We start from the raw sequence: 19,067 nt of genomic DNA on the forward strand, positions 1-19,067 counted from the left end.
CCTGCAATTTCCGGCCACATCTGCCCGACACGCTCGACAACACACCATGGCCAGCATACCCAGCATGCTCGCGCGCGCCGGCCCGTCCCGCCTCGCCGGCTTCGGCACACGCGCGCTGCACGCCAGCGCGAGGGCCGACGAGTCGCGCCCACCGCGCACGAGCTTCGGGCTGCGCGCGCCGCGCGCCGACCCCGCGCGCGATGCGGCCCTCGCCGGGCGGGACGAGCGGCCGCGGGACGCGCCGTTTCGGGCACGGCGCGACGACGCACGGCGCGAGGAGCGCCCCCGGCCCAGCTTTGGACTGTCCCGATCGAGCGGGGAACGCGCGCCGCCGCGCGACGACCGCCCCCGGCCCAGCTTTGGCCTGTCGAGGTCTGCTGGGTCTGGACGCTCCCCCGGAGACGAGCCACGCAGCTTTGGCCGCGACGACCGCCCCCGGCCCAGCTTTGGCTTGTCCCGGTCGAGCGGGGCGCGCGACGACGGCCACCCCCGGCCCAGCTTTGGCATGTCCCGGCCCGCCGGGGAAGGTCAGGCGGGCCCCTGGCCCGCCGAGAACGGCGCGCCTAGCCGGCCTCCGCGGCCACTCCGCCCGGCGCGCATCATATCGCAGCTCGACGCGGCGCGCGCCGGCGCCGAGCGGCCGCGTAGGCCACGGCTGGAAGCCCCGGCGGCCGCGCCGGTAGCTGCGCCCCCAGCGCCGACACCAGGTGGGTGTGCGTGCGGGGACACGCTGACGCTAGCAGCTGCAGCAGCGGCCTCCCCCGACGCCGGCAAGCAGCGCTGGAACCCGACAAAGAAGCTCACGTACCCCGCCATGGCGGGCATCCGCGAGCTGCACGCCCAGGACCCGCGCACGTTCAGCCGCGAGATGCTCAGCGAGAAGTTTGGCGTGAGCTACGAGGCCATTGGGCGCATCCTCCGGGCCAAGAACTGGCGGGATAAGGGCACCAAGGAGCTCGGCAAGTGGGACCGCCGGGCGGACGGCGAGGCCGGGCCCGTGCCTATCATCAAGCAGGTGTTTGCGCGCGCTGGCGCGGCGAAGGCGGCGGCGGGGAAAGGAGCGAAGGAGAGGGACGAGTGAAGGAGTATCTTGTATAATGCTGGGCTGTTGCTTGGCTCCACATCCATCGCGGCTACGGCCATCTACACATGCATGCAATCACACCTCTATCTACCAACTAGTGCGCCTCACGTCGCCTGGGGGCAGAGCGCAAGATGTTGTCGACGCGGAGGATCAGTTCCGATGCCTCCGACGCCGACACGACAACCTGTTTCTTGAGCTTGTACGACTCGGTGACGCCGAGGTCGTGCATCGACGCAATCTCGCCCTTGTCCATGTCGAGACCGGCGTCTGCGCGGCCCTCAAAGTGCGCGGCGCGCAGCTTGGCGACGAGGTCGGACGAGTCGTAACCGCCGTTGTCGGCCAGGATGGTCGGCATCTGGCGGAGCGCACGGGCAAACGCCTCGACAGCAAGCGCCTTCTTGCCGCTGACCTTGCGGGCAGCCTCCTCGACCTTGCAGCTCATGAGCATCTCGGCGCAGCCACCACCCAGCGTCACGCGCGTCTCCTTGACCGTCTGTGACAAGACCGACAGGGCGTCGTGCAGCGAGCGGTCAGCCTCGTCGACCATCTGCGACGTGGCGCCACGAAGGACAACAGTGCAGGCCTCGCCGTGGGCGACACCAGAGAACTTGATGAGCTGCACAGCGTCAGCATTGCGTCACCACCACGACCATCTCCACTCACCTTGTCCTCGCCGATCATGATCTCCTCGATAACGTCACACCGGCCGATCTTGACCTTGTCGGGCGCGTCGAACGTCGATGCAATCTCACCACCCGTGACCAGAGCCAGGCGCTCGACACCCTCAAAGTCGGCGTGCTCAATCGACATGACACCAGCCTCGGAGAGGAGCGACTCGGGGTAGTTGTAGATGAGCTGACGGTTGACAAAGCAGTTGATGCCGTGGGCAGCAATCGACTGCACCTTGGCCTTCATCTTCTCCTTCTCGGCGCGCTCGAGCTCGGCGAGCTTGCCGGTACCGTCGACGCGCACACGCGCACCAAAGATCTTGATCTTGTCCGTGTCCATCGACGTGTTGGCGATCAGGATCTTGGCGTTCTCTATCCTCTTGGGGCTGTTGACGGCAATCTGCTTGTCGAGGATGAAGCCCTCGTCGAGGTACGAGTCGGTGAGCTTGCCGCCGACTTTCTTGATGATCTGGATGTGCTCGAGGTCGGTCGAGCCCTTGAGACGGAGCACGGCGTCGACGGCGAGGTTGGCAAAGTAGTCCTTGTCCTGCGACAGGACCTTGGACGAGAGCGTAGTGCGCGCAATGTTGAACAGGTCCTCGCGGAACTTGGCGGGGTCCTTGCTGTGGTCGACAGCGCTGTCGGCGAGGGCATCGAGGGCGGCCTTGGACGCGATGCGGTAGCCCTCGACAACGGTCTGGGGGTGGATCTTGGACGTCGTGACGAGCTTCTCGGCCTCGCGCAGGAGCTCGGACGCGAGGACACACACCGACGTGGTGCCGTCACCGACCTCGTCGTCCTGCACCTTGGAGATGTTGACGAGGATCTTGGCCGCGGGGTTGTCGAGGCTGATCGACTTGAGGATGGTGGCGCCGTCGTTGGTCACGGTGATGCTGCCGTCGGACGTGGACTCTGCATCTCGTCAGCACTATTTCGCCGCCCAACGTCAAAACACGCACGAAGAATCTTGTTCATGCCCTGTAGATGGTTAGAGAATGCGGCGGCGTGGGCAACATTTACTCACCTTGGGTCCGAGCGTCGACTTGACAAGGTCGCCGAGGGCCATCGCGCCGACAAACGAAGAGAGACGGGCGTTCTCGCCGCGCTCCTCGGTGGCCTGAGCGGGGGTCAGCACGCGCGTGTAGAGATACCAGTCGCCTCCCAAAGATTCAGACTTACCTCGTCAGCAAAGACGTTCATGCTGCTTTTGTGGGTGGGTTTTTATCGAGTTGTTGGAGATTATATCAGGTATGCCGTTGCTCGCTTGCTTTGCTCTGTATTCCGAGTGTAAAGTCGGTACAAAGGCTGTCTGTTTTGGGTCGCGAGTATAAGAATGTGGTCGAAGTCGAGGTTGTAGACGTTGATGGAATACGAGCGAGGGACGCGGCGGCGACGGCGGCGCGCGCGTGTCAGCATCCCAGCCAACTTTGGGAAGTGAGTCACGTGACACTTTCCCCGCACGCTCTCACTCAATGTCGCCTGGTCGATCGGCGAGCGACCAGCGACCCACCTACTACGACTAGCTGTCGACAACGACGGCCACCTCGGACTCTCATCACCTCCAACCATCCCACCAGCAAGCAGACACGCAATCCAACGGCCCGCGGGCAGCCAACAACCCCCAAGCTACCCCGCCGTCAAACTATGCTAGGCTGGATCCGCAGCCCCCAAGCTCCAGCCTAGCACCTTTGACCCCCCTCATCCTCCGGCCCTCTCCTCGAACGGCACACCATGTCGTCCAACTTTTACACGTCCACACACGCAAACTACTGGCTGCTCACGCGGTCCGAGCTGCAGAACGGCCGCGAAACGGATCTCAAGTATGCGACGCACCACCAGCTATACTGCCTCAACATCTTCTTCGCCTCGCTCATCCAGAAGCTCGGCAAGCGCCTCCTCCTGCGCCAGATCCCGATCGCTACGGCCACAGTCTACTTTCGGCGCTTTTACACAAAGAACAGCGTGTGCGAGACGAACCCATACCTCGTTCTCGCGGCCTGTGTGTTCGTCGCGGCCAAGGTCGAGGAGACACCAGTCCACATCAAGAGCGTAGTGGCAGAGGCCAAGGTCGTCTTTGCAGGTCCGTTTCGCCGCGGGCAGCCCGGGGCAAGCGCTGACTCGGCCCAGAACACAACATCAAGATGTTTCCTGCAGAACCACACAAGCTAGGAGAGATGGAGGTGAGCTAGGCGATGGTGACCTTGTGACAGCTCCTGACGTGTCAGTTCTACCTGCTCGAGGACCTCGACTTCCACCTGGTCATTTTCCACCCGTACCGCGCCCTCGTCAACATTCTTGGGCGAGAACCCGCGGATGCCGGTCGATTCCCGAAAACCAGGGTGGAGGAGGACGCAGAAGTCAAGCGGGTCGAAGCCGACGAGCGCAAGCAGCGCGAGGAGGAAGCGAGGCGCGCCGGGGGCGCCACGGCCGTCGCCAAGGGGCTAGCCGCGACGCTGGAGGACGGCGAGGGCGAGAGCGAAGCGGAGCGGATTCGGCGCCTTATGGGCCGGGGATCGGGTGAGGGACTGATGGAGATTGACGAGGGGACACTGCAGATTGCATGGTACGTCTGGAGCGTGTGGCTGTCCTGACCCACAGGTTCACAATCAACGACACGTATCGTACCGACGTACCGCTGTTATACCCGCCATACGTTGTCGCCCTCGCGGCCGTCTACATCGCCTTCACGTTGACGACGATGACGGGCTCGGCGGCAAGAACGCGGTCCTCGTCGCAGGTGAACACGCTCGCCGCGTCGCTCGAGAGCAACACGGCGCTGGGGCTGGACGCTCCGCCGACGACGCCGGCCGAGTTCCTGGCCAGCTTCGAGGTGTCGCTGCCAGTACTCTTCAGCTGCGTGCAGGACATCATCACGCTCTACCCGATCTGGGAGGCGTTCGAGCCCAGCCCGCAGCGCGCGAGCGTCAATGGCGGTGCGGCGACCCCAGGCGCGACCGACACGGCCAAGTTCGGGCCCGAGGAGGCCGAGGCGCTCGTGCGCAAGATGATCGAGGAGCACATGGTCGACGTGGGCCATCCCGACGACGCGGGCAAGACGGCCCTCGCAGAGCAGACCAAGAAGCGGTCCAGGTCGTAGCCGGTTTCATTCATTGTAGTTGTACCAGACATGCATTGGCATTCGAGCGAGCCAGTAATCCAGTGAGGGGTTCCGGATGCGGCGGCGAGAGCAGTGTGAGTCGGCGGGCGACGGGCACGGCGGTTAGGGCATGAGGACGTTGGTGGCACTCGGTTTAAGACACTCGATCCCATTGGCATGACAAGGCAGCGCCCTCACTTGCGCCCTGCCCTCACTGCCCACCCCTCCTCGCTCCCCCCAATCCCAACCGGCATGACCTCTCCTTTGAAGCGATGCATTGCATGAGTATATGTCTAGTACCAAGCACTAATACAAAATGATAAAGAAATGTGCCTCATTCATTTCAAGTTTAGAGGCATGACAAACACGACGCGCCTACGCTTAGGCGAACAGGCGCTTGGTGTAAGAGTTGAGGCCGTGGACACCACCCTCGATCTGGGCCGAGGCGGTACGGAGCTCGAAGCGGACAGTGCCGTCGCGGGCACCCTCCTGGAGGGCGACGACCGAGCGGATACCCGAGTCCTGGAGCGAGTGCTGGAGACCAGTGTAGAGGTAGGGGACAAACTTGTTGACCGAGCCCTTGTCCTGGACGTCACCCGAGACACCCTGGGCAACCTTGACCGTGTCGGTCTCGGAGAAGTAGCGGGCAGTGGCGGCGTTGTTGGCGGCAGTGCCGGCCTTGCCGGTGGCAGTGTGCTCCATGGCCTCGATCGAGCCCATACCGCGGTAGAGCTTGACGCGCTTGCCCTCGTGGTAGAAGTACTCTCCGGGCGACTCGGTAGTGCCAGCAAGCATACCGCCCATCATGACGGCGTTGGCGCCGAGCGAGAGAGCCTTGGCAATGTGGCCAATGTTGGAGATACCACCGTCGGCGATGGTGGGGACACCGAAGCGCGAGGCGAACTCGGAGACGGCGTTGACAGCAGTGCCCTGGGGACGGCCGACGGCCATGACCTCCTGGGTGATGCAGATCGAGCCCGAGCCCATACCGATACGGAGACCGTCGACACCAGCAGCGATGAGCTGGGCGGCCTGCTCGCGGGTAACGACGTTGCCGCCGATGACCTCGAGCTTGGGGAAGTTCTGCTTGATCCACTGGACGAACTCGATCTGGAAGACCGAGTTGCCCTGCGACGAGTCGAGGACGACGACGTCGAGGCCGGCCTCGACGAGGAGCTTGAGGCGGTCACGGTCTCCGGGGCGGGTACCGATAGCGGCACCGCAGTAGAGCTGCTTGGACGAAGGGACCTTGGAGGCAAGGGGGTAGTTCTGGTTCTTGAGCAAGTCGGAGCGAGCGACGAGCGAGACGAGGTTGCCCTCCTTGTCGACAATGGGGAGCTTGCCCTTCTTCGAGTCGCGGAGGATGGTGTTGGCCTGCTCGAGCGAGAGACCGGCGTCGCCAGTGACAATGTCCTTGGTCATGACCTCGATGAGGGGGGTGCTCTCCTCACGGAACTGGACGTCACGGCCCGTGACGATGCCGAGAAGCTTGCCGCCGATCTTGCCGTTGGCTGCACACCGGTTAGCACCGCCACCACTGAAAACCATCACGGTGACTCACCAGTGATGGGAACGCCACAGAAGCCAAACTTCTCCTTGACGCGGAGAACGTCACCGACGACACCGTCGGGGCCAAGGCAGAGAGGCTCGGGGATGAAGCCGTTCTCAAACTTCTTGACCTTGCGGACCATGGCGGCCTGCTCCTCGGGCGAGCAGTTGTGGTGGATGATGCCGAGGCCACCGTGGAGGGCAATGGCAATAGCCATGCTATTCGCCGCATCAGTAAGCCGCATCTGGCATTCACCGCTGCCACACGCACCGGTCCTCAGTGACAGTGTCCATGGGCGACGAGAGGAAGGGCGCGTTCAGGACAATGTTGCGGGTGACGCGGGTCTGGAGCGAGACCTCGGAAGCCTAGGCAACAGGGTTAGCGCGCCGCCGCGATAAGACATGGCTGCCTGCCCGAGTCCGAGTCCGGAGAGATCGGATCGGGCGCTGGGTGGGCGCGATAGAGAAGATACCTACGGGGAAGTCGATCTTGCCGGGGAGCATGAGGAAGTCGTTGTAAGTGAGGCCACCGTTCTTGCGCGAGTCCATGAGCTCGGCAAGCGAGAGACCGTCGCCACGGCCGTACTGCTCGAGGAAGGCAATAGCCTCGGACGCGGGGAGGTGCTCGGCGGCACGGGCAGGCGCGCCGGCGGGGGTAGCGGTACCGTTAGCAGTGGTGGCCATTGTGCCGTTTGTCTGTTTTATGGGATTGATACGCGCGTATGAAGTGGAGTGGGAAGGTATCGACAGGCAGGCTTTCGATGCGTTCCCAAGAACAAGAAGAGTGTGAAAGCAAAATTGATGATGGGCGCGTCCGGGGTACGAGGGAGGGGAGGGGGAGGGGGCTGCCCGCCACTGCCAGCCAGCCAGCCAGGCAGCTCGACGCGACCAGTGAGACCTCTTACAAACATTTTTTGAGTGAAACTTCTGCTTCCGTCAATCAGGGAGAGTAAACATGACGTGGAAAATGCCACGTGGGGGACGCGTCTCGGAGCCAGCCTTGTCAGTAGCCCTTATGCACGTGACTTGAGCGCTCCTCTTTATGCGGCTTCGGCACAACGCGTCATAGCTCTTGCCGCTTCCCGTCCTCTGCCGGCCGGCCGACCAAAAGACTTGGAGGAGGGAGGAGGCGACATCGCACTAGCCTGCTCCGTCATCTCTCCACAGCGACTGGATATGACCCCTCTTCAGTCTTTCTAAACTCCACCACATCACCCATCGCTCGCAAGCAGCAGCACCCCAAGCAATGCTGCCCATGCGACATCGGACACTGGCCGCCTTGGCAAGGCAGCTCGCCAGGCGAGCCAACCACACCAGCTCCCAGGTGCCACCATCGCCGGGCAATCAAGCTGCGCAGCTGTCACAAGACCAGCAGCCTGTGCCCCCCGTGGCAGACCAGCCCATCACCGGCTCCGCGAAGCTCTTCCTCGATGCCATAGAGGAGGAGAGTAATCGTGCCACCTCGAATCGCGCCCATCTCGTCCACAACCAAGGCCCGATCTGGGAAGGCGAGGAGTCGACCCACGATGCCGTCCTCCGTATGCTCGTCGACGCGTACAAGCCCCTCCGGACAGGCGAGGGGATCAAGACGGATGCCTCGGAGAAGAAGATACACGACTGGATGAAGAACTACAACCCCGAGTTACCAAATGTGTCGGGACAGCCACAGCCTCCTCCAGCTGCCCTCGAGGAGTTCCTCGCTACCGACTTGAACAAGCACCGCACGACCATCCCACCGCATCTCCACCGCCCATGGCACGCTACGTATACCGGCGACAACCAGGTGTTCGACGGCCCGAAAATCAAGTACGGCGAGATTGAGACAAAACGCTCCGACCCCGACGCGCTTGAGAATCTTCTCGAATTGAAACTGCCGGTCGATCCGAATGCCACGCAGAAGGCCAAAGCTAGGAGTACTCAGCGCAAAATCAAGTTGCAGGGACGGCTGGGACGTGCACGTGAGAGCGCGCTCGACTATCGACTGGGCATCAGCGATGGCGACCTCACCGACATTGGCGTCGAGAACGAGGAAGTGGAGAAGTTCTCAGGCAACCGCCAACTGCGCGGTAACAGTGCTCTTGGCGCCCAACGTGGAGGAGCGAGCGGTATGAAGGCGTGGGCTGGGCTGGTAGAGGACAGAATACAGGTGAGCATGAAGGAGGGGGAGGAGGGAGGGTAGGGAAGAGGGGGTAGGGAGGGAGGGGAGGGGAGGGCCTTCAGACCTGACACTTGCAGCGCGCCCAGTCCACGGGTTTCTTCGACAACGTGAAAGGAAGAGGAACGCCACTGCAGTACGACCCAGAAGTCAAGAACCCGCATCTTGAACTCGGCGAGGTGTTCATGAACCGTATCGTCAAGCGACAAGGTGCACTTCCTCCGTGGATCGAGATCCAGCAAATCGCCGATGCCGATATCCGCGGGTTCCGGGATTTACTCCTCGAGACCTACACCAGGCACCTGGTGCGCGACATCCTCAGCAAGAACCCCATCGACCTGCTCCCGCCTCTACGCGCCATCCCCGGGCGTGACGAGGTGTGGGAGGCCCGTAACCTCAAGTTCCACGAGGAGAACGTGAAGCAGATCAACAACCAGCTGCGGCGGATGAATGCGCAGGCACCAACCCCATCACGCAGGAGTCTGATGGTGCTGGAGAATGAGCTGTCCAAGATCCGAGGGGATGTCCTGCGGGACAATGTCTGGAAAGAGCTGCTTGCGAGGGTCGAAGAAATTCGACAGATCGAGGCCCGTGAGCCTCGCCGGCGCAAGTTGAAGCTCCTTGACGCGTTGAACAACATCAACAACAGTGGCAACAACTTCGTGCAAGGCATCGGCGCCTCGGGCGCCTCCCCTTCAGGAGGCTGGAGCGGCGGGCCAGACGCCGCTATGCCCCACCATAACCCCAATGCGGGTGGTGGCATGGGCTTCCTCATCTTCGCTGGCGTTGGGATTGGCGCCGTCGTCTACTACAAGACCCAGGAGCCAACAAGGAATGACGCTCCACAGCCCGAGCCCGTTGTCGAGCTCATCCCTGTCCACGACGACGAGGAACTGCAAGAGCGATTCGTTGCATCATCCATGTCGGAGGCCCACCTCTCGCCAATCCACTTCATCAGCACGTACATCATCGAGCCCCTCCTCACAGTCGTCCGCTTTCTGCACCTCGCTCTGCTCTTCGGCCCAGTCATCTTGACATCACCGATGCTGCTCGTCGGGTCGACGACTCGCCGGCGGGGAGGACCAACCTCTGTGCCCGAGGACAACTGGGGGGCCGTGTGGTGGTACGGGTTCCTCGTCGCGCAGATGGAGCGCGCTGGCCCTTCGTTCATCAAGCTCGGCCAGTGGGCTGCGTCTCGTACCGACCTGTTCCCCGCGGTGCTCTGCGAGAAGATGTCAAAGCTTCACTCAAGCAACAACCCACACCCATTCAAGCACACCAAAAAAGTCATCGAGACGGCATTCGGCCTCAGCTTTGACGACATCTTCGAGGAGTTTGAGCGCACGCCCATCGGGTGTGGCGCCATTGCCCAAGTTTATCGCGCCAAGCTGCGCCCCGAGATCCTGACCAACACGAGATCCGAGGCCGAGCAGCTTGTGGAGGAGATGGAGCTGCAGAGCGGTGACCGGCGAATCGTGACGGAAGTGGCAATCAAGGTGCTCCATCCGCGCGTACGCCGGCTTATCCGCCGCGACATCGCCATCATGTCCGTCTTTGCCAACATCATCAATGCGTTCCCCGGTATGGAATGGATCTCCCTTCCAGAGGAGGTTAACGTCTTTGGCGACATGATGAACCAGCAGCTCGACCTGCGCGTGGAGTCGGCCAACCTGGAGAAGTTCATTACCAACTTCCGCGACCGTGGCGTCTCGGTCACATTCCCGCAGCCCATCCACCTTGGCCGAAACGGCACCGAGCGCGCGAAGAAGGCGAGGCGGGATGTGCTTATCGAAGAGTATGAGGACGCCCTGCCGCTCAAGTACTTCCTGAAGAATGGCGGCGGGCCGTTTGATGAGAAGATCGCAAACATCGGTCTTGACGCCTTCCTCGAAATGCTTCTGCTGGACAACTGGACCCATGGCGATCTTCACCCGTACGTGCTGGCCACTGGCGTAGACTAACTCACATTCCAGGGGTAACATCATGGTTCGCTTTGTGCTGCCCGACGCCACCGACCTGCTCCAGCCCCTGCTTCGGAGGTTCCAGCGAACCCCAGAAGTTGTCACACCTATCCCCACCGAGTCGGTGTCAGAGACGAAACTTGTCCATGAGCTGCGTGCGATTTCAGGCGACAAGGACAAGTGGCTCGACCGGCTCGAGGAGTTGGACAAGGAGGGCTACACGCCCCAGCTTGTGTTCATCGATGCTGGTCTTGTGACTAGCCTGGACTCGACCAACCGACGCAACTTCCTCGACCTGTTCCAGGCTGTTGCCGAGTTTGACGGATACAAGACCGGCATGCTCATGGTGGAACGGTGCAGGCACCCCGAACTCGCCATCGACGTCGAGACGTTTGCGCTCAAGATGCAGCACCTGATCTTGAGCATCAAGTCCAAGACATTTTCGCTGGCCAAGATCAAGATCTCAGACATCCTGACCGACGTGCTCGCCGCGGTGCGGCAGCACCACGTCAAGCTAGAGGGTGACTTTGTCAACACGGTGATCTCAATCCTTTTGCTTGAAGGCATTGGGCGGCAGCTCGACCCCGACATGGACCTGTTCAAGAGCGCGCTGCCGATCCTGCGCCAGGTCGGACGGCAGATGAGCACGCGCGAGGCCATGACGAGTGTGGGAACGGGCAACATCTGGGCCATGCTTAAGCTCTGGGTGTGGGCCGAGGCGAGGTCGGTGGCGGGAGAGGGACGGGCACTAGACCAGTGGATCAAGGTGAGTGCAGCGAGGTTGCGGACGATGCTAACGCCCCAGTACGACTACCTCACCCCCAACATCTAAGCGATAGACGGTAGCATAGACATGTTGTTTCGACTAGACAAGGACAGTGTAATGGGATTGGAATGTACTCCTCATGCATATTGTGCTGAGACGCGGGTGCGGGGCGCGGGGCTGGCTGTGGGGAAGGGCTGTGGGGAACTGGTCCATGAGTGCGGCCAACCTGGCGGGTTGTCAACGCAGCGGCTGCCCAGCTCCGCCGCCGGGCCGCGCGCACCGGGCCCAGCGAGCGGTAGGGGAGCACCGCCGTCACGGCCGTCCGCTGCGTCCGCTCCGCTTCCCGAGCGCCGCCGTCACAGCGGAGATAGCAACCGCCGCCACCGCAGGGCTAGGCACCTCGTCAAGACGCGTCAAGACGCGTCAAGACGCGACCAGTCGTCGAGCCGTCTCGCGCCGTCTCGCGCCGTGGGAAGCGACTGGGTGCATGCACTGACCCCGTCACGGCGCTTTGGGAGGGCTGCGCCGGCACCGATAGGAGTGTGCACACAACCCACCCGGCGCCAGTGCGCCCGCCCGCGAGCACGTCGGAAGCCATCTCGACGCGCCGACAATGGCCAGTCGATCCAGGGTGTGCCGTGTGCCGGCAGGCATCGCCCCGCCGCTCCCTCCCACTCCCCGAAGCACAATCCACGCCTGCCCACCCTCCTTTCTGCCGTCTGTGCGGCGTCTGTCTGACACGCTCGCCGTCGCCCGGCGCATCCCACGCTCGGGCCGGCCGTGCCGTTTGGACGCCGAGGCGCGTTCGACTCACCCACCCCCGCCCTTGCCGTCCCCTGCCGCATGCATGCCGAGGCACGAAAGGGGGCGGAAAAACGACGCCGTGACGTCCATTATCTTGGCCGACGCACGGCGATCGGTGCGCGTGTCGGGGGCGCACTCGGCGCCAATCTAAGCGTGGCGGACACCATCCACTCTCGCATCGTCCGTCTCGCGCGTCGCATCGCCCCGTCCACCCACACACCGACACACCCGCTCAAAAAACCCGCAAAAATCGCGAGGCGGTAATGGATGCACGGCAGAGTTTGTGCGTGCGGGCGGGAGGGAGGGGGTGGTTGCGAGCGTTGCGCCATTGTCGATCACCCACCCACTGTTCAACTACACTCGAGCACAATGGGCCAGGTCACGTCCATCTTCAGCGACACCCCCGCGCCTGCCCCCGCCACGCCGGCCCCCGCCGCCGTGCCCAAACCCATGCCCAAGCCCGCCTTCACCGGCACGATCGACCCGCTCAACGGCCGTGCACACGAGGTGAGCGCGTCCGCCCGCGGTGCTGACCGCAGGGCCCGCCCACCGCCATGGGCATGCGTCTCGCCGCTATCCTCGAGGAGAACGAGGAGGAGGCCGCCGCCGCTGCCGCTTCGGAGACGAGCAAGGGGGGCTGAGCGGGCCGGGGGATCGGGCAGTAGCCGCGTCGTAGTTTGTGCTGCCCGCCATGTCGTAGTCCATGCAGCCGGTAACGTCTAGTCCACGCTGCCCATGCACTTCTCCGCACCAAAACACACCCGAGGCGCTGCCCGCTCGTCTGCGCGGGGCGAGGAGGGGAAGCGAGTAACGGCGGCTGAGCGGGCTGGGGAACCTGGGAGTAGTTGCGTCGTAGTCCATGCGGCCCGTCACCTCGTAGTCCACGCTGCATGTGCACTTCCCCGCACCAAAACACACACGAGGCGCTGTTGTCACTTGTCAGACGGAGGGGGCGGTGGGATGGATGCCTGGTGCGCGGGCCGAGGAGGGTAAATCCAGCTGTGTGGCTTCTTGGCGGCGTCGGCGTCGACTCCCCCGCCGCTGCTCGTCCAGCCGCACAGGCAAAGGATGACAGGAACGACACACACACAATCTGTCGCGCTCGAGTTGGACGAGTAGATGCGTGGGGTTGGGCTGCTTCTGAGTGGGTGTAGGGAGCGCGCGGACCTGCTGTCTGCCTGCCCCATCCCCTTCTGTGGGCAGTGTAAACGTCAACTCGCTCGCTTTTGTGTCGCTCTCTCTCTCCCTCTCTTTTCTTCCCCTCCTGCTCTCACTTCTCGCCCTCAACAACAAAAAACCAACAATCGACAATGTCCACCAACGGCCAGCTCCTCCCCGGCGGTCAGGTCGCCACCAACGGCCAGACCCTCGCCACCGACAAGACCCCCACCAACGACAAGACCCTCACCAACGACAAGACCACCAGCGACAAGACCACCAGCGACAAGACCGCCACCAACGGCCAGGCGGGTTACGTCCACCCCCAGGACCGTCCCGCCCCTCCCGAGATGATCCCGGCCGAGCGCCAGCGCGCCTCCGACAACACCCGCAAGACGACCCTCGCCGTTCGCCTCCAGTGGCTCATCCACGACTCCAAGTTTGTGAGCTTCCCCCTCCCCCACACTCGCTGCCACCGCTGACAGTAGCAGTGCGCCCTCGGAACCGAGTTTGTCCGCCTCACGTCTCTTTTACGCGTCCTCGTCACCATCGCCGAGGACTACTGGCCCCTGTTTGTCAAGGTTACCGATTCGGACTCGATCAAGATTATGAGGGTGGGTCGAGACGCGTACATACTGGGTGCAAATGCTGACATACTACACAGGTCTGCGCCCACACCCCCAAGGCCTTTTCCCCTGACGCGGTCTTCGTGTCGACCATCGCAAACAGCGCGCCCAACGCCACCCCCAAGGAACTGGAGTGGCTCAAGGGCCTGGAGCTCGGCTGCGTGAGTGGATGCAGCGGCTACACCAGGGGACACACTAACACACCCAGATCAAGGACCTCATCATCCTCATCAAGAACGCCAAGACCGACGCTCTTGCTGAGGCCAAGCGCGACGGCGCCCTCGCCGGCTACGAGGACGCCCTCAAGTCCATGACCGAGGACTCGTCGCACCCCGGCATCCAGGCACTCAAGCACATCCTCGCCCGCTACCTCAAGCACGAGATGGACGACCTCTGTACCTCCATCATCAGGCACTGCGGCAACCCTGCCATTCGCAACTACGCTCTCGGCTCTTCTGCCCGCTTGGGCCCCATCGACCCCCCCACCGTCGGCGCGCAGTCGGTCAAGCCCGAGACCGCCACTTTTGCTCAGCAGCAGCAGTCGATCAAGGACAAGATCGAGGCCCTCAAGGCCAAGGCGGACAAGGTCGCGGCGGCCAGGATTGCCAAGGAGGAGGCGGACAAGGCTGCTAAGGACGAGGCCGTCGAGGCTGACAAGGACGCGGCCGCCAAGGTCGCTGGTCAGGCTGAGCACTCGGCCGAGCAGGGCCAGTGATCTGGCGCTGCCAAACATACGTGGGCTCGGGTGCGCCGGGCTTGCCTTCACAAATACGAGTAATCGTATATTAGACTCAGTTGGTATTTAAATGCACTAGTTGCCCAAAAATTATCCTTGAGCAGTTTTGTAATCCACCACGTTCAAGTGTGGCGGTGCCTTCGCCCCCAGTCCACGTGACTGGTCAGTGCGCCATGTCGCCTGCCACGGCCCCTGCCATCCTCTGACCTGACTGCATGCATCAGCACGCCGGAGAAAGGAGCGTGTTGAGAGCGGCGACCCTGTTTTGCGCCGTGCAGCTGGACTGGGCGCGATCTGTGCGTGCCAGAGCGGCTGTGTGTTGTGTGCTGCCTGGCGTACCCCCAAGGCGCATCCCACGCTGGCACGCTCGCATCCTCGAACCACAACGCACAATAGACCCCCCTCCCATCCACTCACACTTCTCTCGCTCCCCTATCTCTTCTCTCTTCTCTCTTCTCTCCCCTCTACCCTCTACCCCCAACCCCACCAACAACAATGGACCCCGGCAGCGCGCCTCCCCGCTGGGTGACCCACTCGCAGTGGCCGCCCAGCCGCGGGCGCCTCACCCTCGCCACCGCCGTCGCGAGCTACCTGCACTGCCTTGTCCGTCACCTCGGAACTGTAAGAGCGCTCGCTGGGCTGTACTGACCCCAGGCCCACGCCCTCCAGTGGCGCGAGCACATCCCGCGCCTCCTCCTCCGCGGCATCCGCATCGCCGAGGACCACTGGCGTGAGTTCGTGCCCAAGTGGTGGAACATTGACATGCACCATAACGTCGCCATGGCTGTGAGTCGGGTGGAGGGACAAGCTGACTCTTGCAGCTGCGCGGGACCCGCCGCCCGGCGCCGGGCAACGGAGTCCCCCGCCCCTCGCTCCTCGAGCCCCTCGCTGGGCCTCGCGACGCGGCGTGGACGCGCGACGCCATGCTCCTCGAGAACGCCTTTGTACGTGTTCATAGCTTAAACTCGCTCACACCCAGTTCACCGTCCTCGTCCCGCTTGTCCTCGCTGCCAAGGTCGACGCGACCCAAGGTCTCCTGTTCAGCGGTGACTTGCTCGACGAGATGCGCCAGGGTCTCGACCCGGTGCTCCCGCGCGACATTCGCCGCTACCTCGCCCTCCGTTTCACTGGCAACTTCCGTACGATCGTCGACCGCGTGCTCGCCAGGTGCCTGCACGATGACGTGTGGGCCGGCGTCGACTGGTGGCGCCGCGGTACGCTCGCAGGTAGCGGCCAGGTGTGAGCTGCAAGTCCATGCAAGATTCTCCAGGAAGAAAAGAAAGGAAGTTGATGCGAGATAGTAGATGCATGTTTAACGGTGGTGCTGCGTGTCGCTGTGTGTTGGCGCCAGCGCTGGTCACTTGCCAGTGACGCCGAGCAAAGAGGCCGAGTGGTGGCGTGGGTATGATCAGCGCCGACCCCAGACGCCACCGCCATGCACCGTTGTCGTCATAAACTGACTAGAAAAATTCTGCCAGTATTATGGCAGTAGCGTGAACGCTCGCGGGTGCGTTGTTTACATGCTGTGCGGCTGGAGATGGGTGGCAAGGAACCCGAATATCGCGACTTGAGCCCTAATTGCAGTCGAGCGCTGCCCCGCCCCTATGCAGCACCATCCGACTCCCACCTGCCGCGACGTACGAACGATTAATCGGATTGAACAAGACGTGTGTGCGTGGTGCGGCGTTTCGAGCCATCCGGGAGGGGGAGAGAGGGGCGGACGAGGCGTTGTACCTCGTCTTCGCACTCTCAGTGCGAGCGACGCGCACGTAGCACGGCCAACACAGCTCGCAGGGCTACATAACCAAATGCTGGTGTTGCTACACTTCTCAATCCACCCACAACCACCATCCCAATGTCCACCCCCGCCGCCCGTGTCGCCGCCGTCATGGCCTATCTGGCCGAAGTCAACCCCGACGGCAGCACTCCCCACCCTCTCCTGGCGCGACTCCCGATTCTGATCGACGACGATATCGTCAACCCGGAGGTTATCAAGATGGCTGCGAGCTTCCTCGTCGCGCTGCACCAGCACATCGAGCCGGTGCGTGCGCGCTCTCGAGCTTGCTGACCCCGACCCCAGCGCCTCGTCGGCGCCAACGCCACTACGGAGACGCAGCACCTCGAGACGCTGTACGACCGCGCCGTCACCCTCGTCGAGGACTACTGGCCCGAGATCGTGCACGGCTGCGGCATGGCGTACACCGACAGCCACATCTTCCGCGCCGCCATGGGCGTGAGTGGTCTCTTTCTGTTGCCCCGCTGACCCCAGATGTGCACGCACGGCCGCCCCCTCCCGCCGCCAGGCTCGCGCCGTCCGTCGCTGCTCGCGGCCTACCTCACGCCCAAGGAGGCGCGCAAGGCCGAAGCCCCGAAGTGGGGCCAGCGCGGCGTCGCGTTCGAGCGCCCGCTTGTGAGTGGCGTCGAAGGACGGTGCGCTGACCCCAGCTCATCACCCTCGTGTACCTCGTCGCAGCGGCCAAGATCATCGCGTTCACCGAATCGAGGCGCGAGGACCTCGACGCCGTCGACCCGCGCCGCGCGACCCACCCCAGGCGCAACGTCGCCCGTGCCACCCTCCTGCCCATTTTCGAGGAGAAGCTCGACTGCCTCCGCCGCCTCGTTCTCTGGGAGTGTGCTCAGTCCGACACGAAGCGCGACGCCAAGCGATTCCGCCGTGACATCCGCCAGTTTGCCCGTGACCGCCGCGCGGTGGCGGCCGAGCTGGAGGCTGAGGCGGCCGCGGTGGTCGCGGCGCTGGTGGCCGAGGTGCGCGCTGCGGTCGCGGCGATGGCTCCTGGCACCGTGGTGGGTGAGGCGACGGTGGGTGAGGCGACGGTGGGTGAGGCGACGGGGGGTGAGGCGACGGCGGGTGAGGCGACGGCGGGTGAGGCGGCTGGAGCATAGGTGATCGTGCAGACTTTGCTGCTGCGTTTATAGCAGGCCTCTCGCGTTTTGAAAGTACGAACTGGCGGTACTGTATGCAAGGACATTGACATGGAGCAGGGGGCTATGCGGGTCGGGGAGCTGCAGTGCCCACGGGGGCCGATGCCGGGCGGCAAGATGGCGCTGGACATGCCACATGCCCGCGCACTACGCGCAGGGCGAGTATGCGAGCGCGAGGAGGGGCGGGGCGAGCAGGAGCAGCCCGAGCCTGCAAGCGCGAGGAGGGGCAGGAGAGAGAGGAAGCCGCCGAGAGGTCGCAAGACAACGAACACGAGGACGGTCGCACCGATCAGCGTCCCCCGCACCATGCGTCTGACAGTCACCCCCCCATGCGAGGAGGCGAAGTGCTTCTCGTCTCGTCGTCTCGCGGGGCGAGCACGCACAGGAGGGGTATAAAGCCCCAGCGACGCTCGCCACCCTCGCGCTGCTCACACCCATACCCACTCACGACTCATGCCCCTGCCCGCGCCGCACAACATCCCGCACTGGCAGCCGAGCCAGGTGCAGACGGTGTACGGGGGGGTCTCCCTCGTCGCGCTGTACGAGCACCTCAAGGTCGTGAGTGCCCGTCCTCGCTCGCGCTGACGCCCAGCGCATGGCCGCGGTCGACGCCGACGGCACCGACGGCAGGAGCGACTGCGTCACGCTGTACCGCACCGTGCACCGCCGTGCCGAGGACCTCTGGCCGTGGATCATGCCCAACCCTCGCGAGTGCGTGCTTAACGGCGCGACCGTCAGCATCTCAAACGAGCTCGCCGAGTTCATCTTCAACCTCCGCGCCGTCTTCACCAAGCCCCGCGCGCACCAACACCCCCGTGACACGGTGACGCGGTGGACTCCGCCGTCGCTGACGTCCAAGTACGCGGCGACGGTGCACAGGGCGTGGGAGATCGAGGCCGGCATCCTCGAGCAGCGCTTGGTGAGTTCACCCCCCCGGGCGGCGCTCACGCCAGATGACGGCCGTCGCGCAGCTCATGATGGCGGCGACGTACGCGGCCGTCACGTCGTTCTGCATCGACGAGGGGGTGTCGGTGCACGTGCTCAAGCGCATGCTCTGGGACGGGCACGGCCGCATCGTCAACGGCCGCTTCGTCAACACGGACCCGATCCGCCGCCGCCTCGCGGCCCGCTACAACGCGTACATTGACGAGGTGCACCGCTGCGTGTGCTGCGCGACCGAGGTGGCGCTGTGGCCCGTGAAGAAGTACTACGCTTGCTTGAGGGGTGAGGAGGGGGGGTGAAGAAGTGCTACGCTGGATTGAGGGGCGAGTAGGGGGTGCTTGGGGGGTAGTGTGCATGCAGTTGAGCTGTTGGTTTGTCGCGTGAGGTGTCGCTCCTTGGGCTGATCGCTGCTGTCCTCTTTGTGGCGGGGTGTGCGTGCCACTATGTGCCACATGCACGAACCACACCCACCTTCATTAGCCCTCCAAAACCCCACTCCCATCCACGGCCATAGGACTCAGAAAATACCGCATCCCGTCCGATCTGGGTAGTCAAGCTGAGTACCGCCTAGTTAGTACA

At 63.5% G+C, this 19,067-nt stretch overlaps 9 protein-coding genes across 9 annotated transcripts; 7 read left to right on the top strand and 2 right to left on the bottom strand.

The window, feature by feature from the left end:
- Positions 1-46: 46 nt before the first annotated feature.
- Q8F55_006555 (uncharacterized protein) lies at positions 47-1,081 on the top strand (the record flags this gene model as incomplete). Its single annotated transcript, XM_069355014.1, has 2 exons — positions 47-707; positions 744-1,081. The coding sequence occupies 2 exons, from the start codon at positions 47-49 to the stop codon at positions 1,079-1,081; spliced, it is 999 nt and encodes a 332-aa protein (XP_069207085.1).
- Positions 1,082-1,178: 97 nt separating this feature from the next.
- CCT2 (T-complex protein 1 subunit beta) lies at positions 1,179-2,952 on the bottom strand (the record flags this gene model as incomplete). Its single annotated transcript, XM_069355015.1, has 5 exons — positions 1,179-1,700; positions 1,748-2,664; positions 2,712-2,730; positions 2,777-2,869; positions 2,932-2,952. 5 exons carry the CDS (start codon positions 2,950-2,952, stop codon positions 1,179-1,181), a joined length of 1,572 nt encoding a protein of 523 aa, XP_069207086.1.
- Positions 2,953-3,483: 531 nt separating this feature from the next.
- On the top strand, positions 3,484-4,849 carry SSN8 (RNA polymerase II holoenzyme cyclin-like subunit; the record flags this gene model as incomplete). The annotated part of the gene is made up of 4 exons (XM_069355016.1): positions 3,484-3,832; positions 3,880-3,932; positions 3,978-4,315; positions 4,351-4,849. The coding sequence occupies 4 exons, from the start codon at positions 3,484-3,486 to the stop codon at positions 4,847-4,849; spliced, it is 1,239 nt and encodes a 412-aa protein (XP_069207087.1).
- A 381-nt stretch (positions 4,850-5,230) lies between these two features.
- IMD1 (inosine-5'-monophosphate dehydrogenase) lies at positions 5,231-7,081 on the bottom strand (the record flags this gene model as incomplete). Its single annotated transcript, XM_069355017.1, has 4 exons — positions 5,231-6,360; positions 6,411-6,616; positions 6,669-6,763; positions 6,875-7,081. 4 exons carry the CDS (start codon positions 7,079-7,081, stop codon positions 5,231-5,233), a joined length of 1,638 nt encoding a protein of 545 aa, XP_069207088.1.
- Positions 7,082-7,643: 562 nt separating this feature from the next.
- Positions 7,644-11,345, top strand: Q8F55_006559 (uncharacterized protein; the record flags this gene model as incomplete). The annotated part of the gene is made up of 4 exons (XM_069355018.1): positions 7,644-8,543; positions 8,633-10,485; positions 10,526-11,279; positions 11,319-11,345. The coding sequence occupies 4 exons, from the start codon at positions 7,644-7,646 to the stop codon at positions 11,343-11,345; spliced, it is 3,534 nt and encodes a 1,177-aa protein (XP_069207089.1).
- Positions 11,346-12,452: 1,107 nt separating this feature from the next.
- On the top strand, positions 12,453-12,724 carry Q8F55_006560 (uncharacterized protein; the record flags this gene model as incomplete). The annotated part of the gene is made up of 2 exons (XM_069355019.1): positions 12,453-12,590; positions 12,623-12,724. The coding sequence occupies 2 exons, from the start codon at positions 12,453-12,455 to the stop codon at positions 12,722-12,724; spliced, it is 240 nt and encodes a 79-aa protein (XP_069207090.1).
- Positions 12,725-13,393: 669 nt separating this feature from the next.
- On the top strand, positions 13,394-14,582 carry Q8F55_006561 (uncharacterized protein; the record flags this gene model as incomplete). Its single annotated transcript, XM_069355020.1, has 4 exons — positions 13,394-13,684; positions 13,733-13,855; positions 13,906-14,028; positions 14,076-14,582. 4 exons carry the CDS (start codon positions 13,394-13,396, stop codon positions 14,580-14,582), a joined length of 1,044 nt encoding a protein of 347 aa, XP_069207091.1.
- Positions 14,583-15,098: 516 nt separating this feature from the next.
- On the top strand, positions 15,099-15,846 carry Q8F55_006562 (uncharacterized protein; the record flags this gene model as incomplete). Its single annotated transcript, XM_069355021.1, has 4 exons — positions 15,099-15,224; positions 15,258-15,389; positions 15,425-15,547; positions 15,583-15,846. The coding sequence occupies 4 exons, from the start codon at positions 15,099-15,101 to the stop codon at positions 15,844-15,846; spliced, it is 645 nt and encodes a 214-aa protein (XP_069207092.1).
- A 612-nt stretch (positions 15,847-16,458) lies between these two features.
- On the top strand, positions 16,459-18,787 carry Q8F55_006563 (uncharacterized protein; the record flags this gene model as incomplete). Its single annotated transcript, XM_069355022.1, has 7 exons — positions 16,459-16,644; positions 16,684-16,836; positions 16,873-17,013; positions 17,049-17,408; positions 18,039-18,104; positions 18,139-18,465; positions 18,500-18,787. 7 exons carry the CDS (start codon positions 16,459-16,461, stop codon positions 18,785-18,787), a joined length of 1,521 nt encoding a protein of 506 aa, XP_069207093.1.
- Between the last annotated feature and the right edge of the window lie 280 nt (positions 18,788-19,067).

The sequence above is a fragment of the Vanrija albida genome (assembly GCF_041260175.1).
Source record: "Vanrija albida strain AlHP1 chromosome Unknown contig_5, whole genome shotgun sequence".
Taxonomy (NCBI): domain Eukaryota; kingdom Fungi; phylum Basidiomycota; class Tremellomycetes; order Trichosporonales; family Trichosporonaceae; genus Vanrija; species Vanrija albida.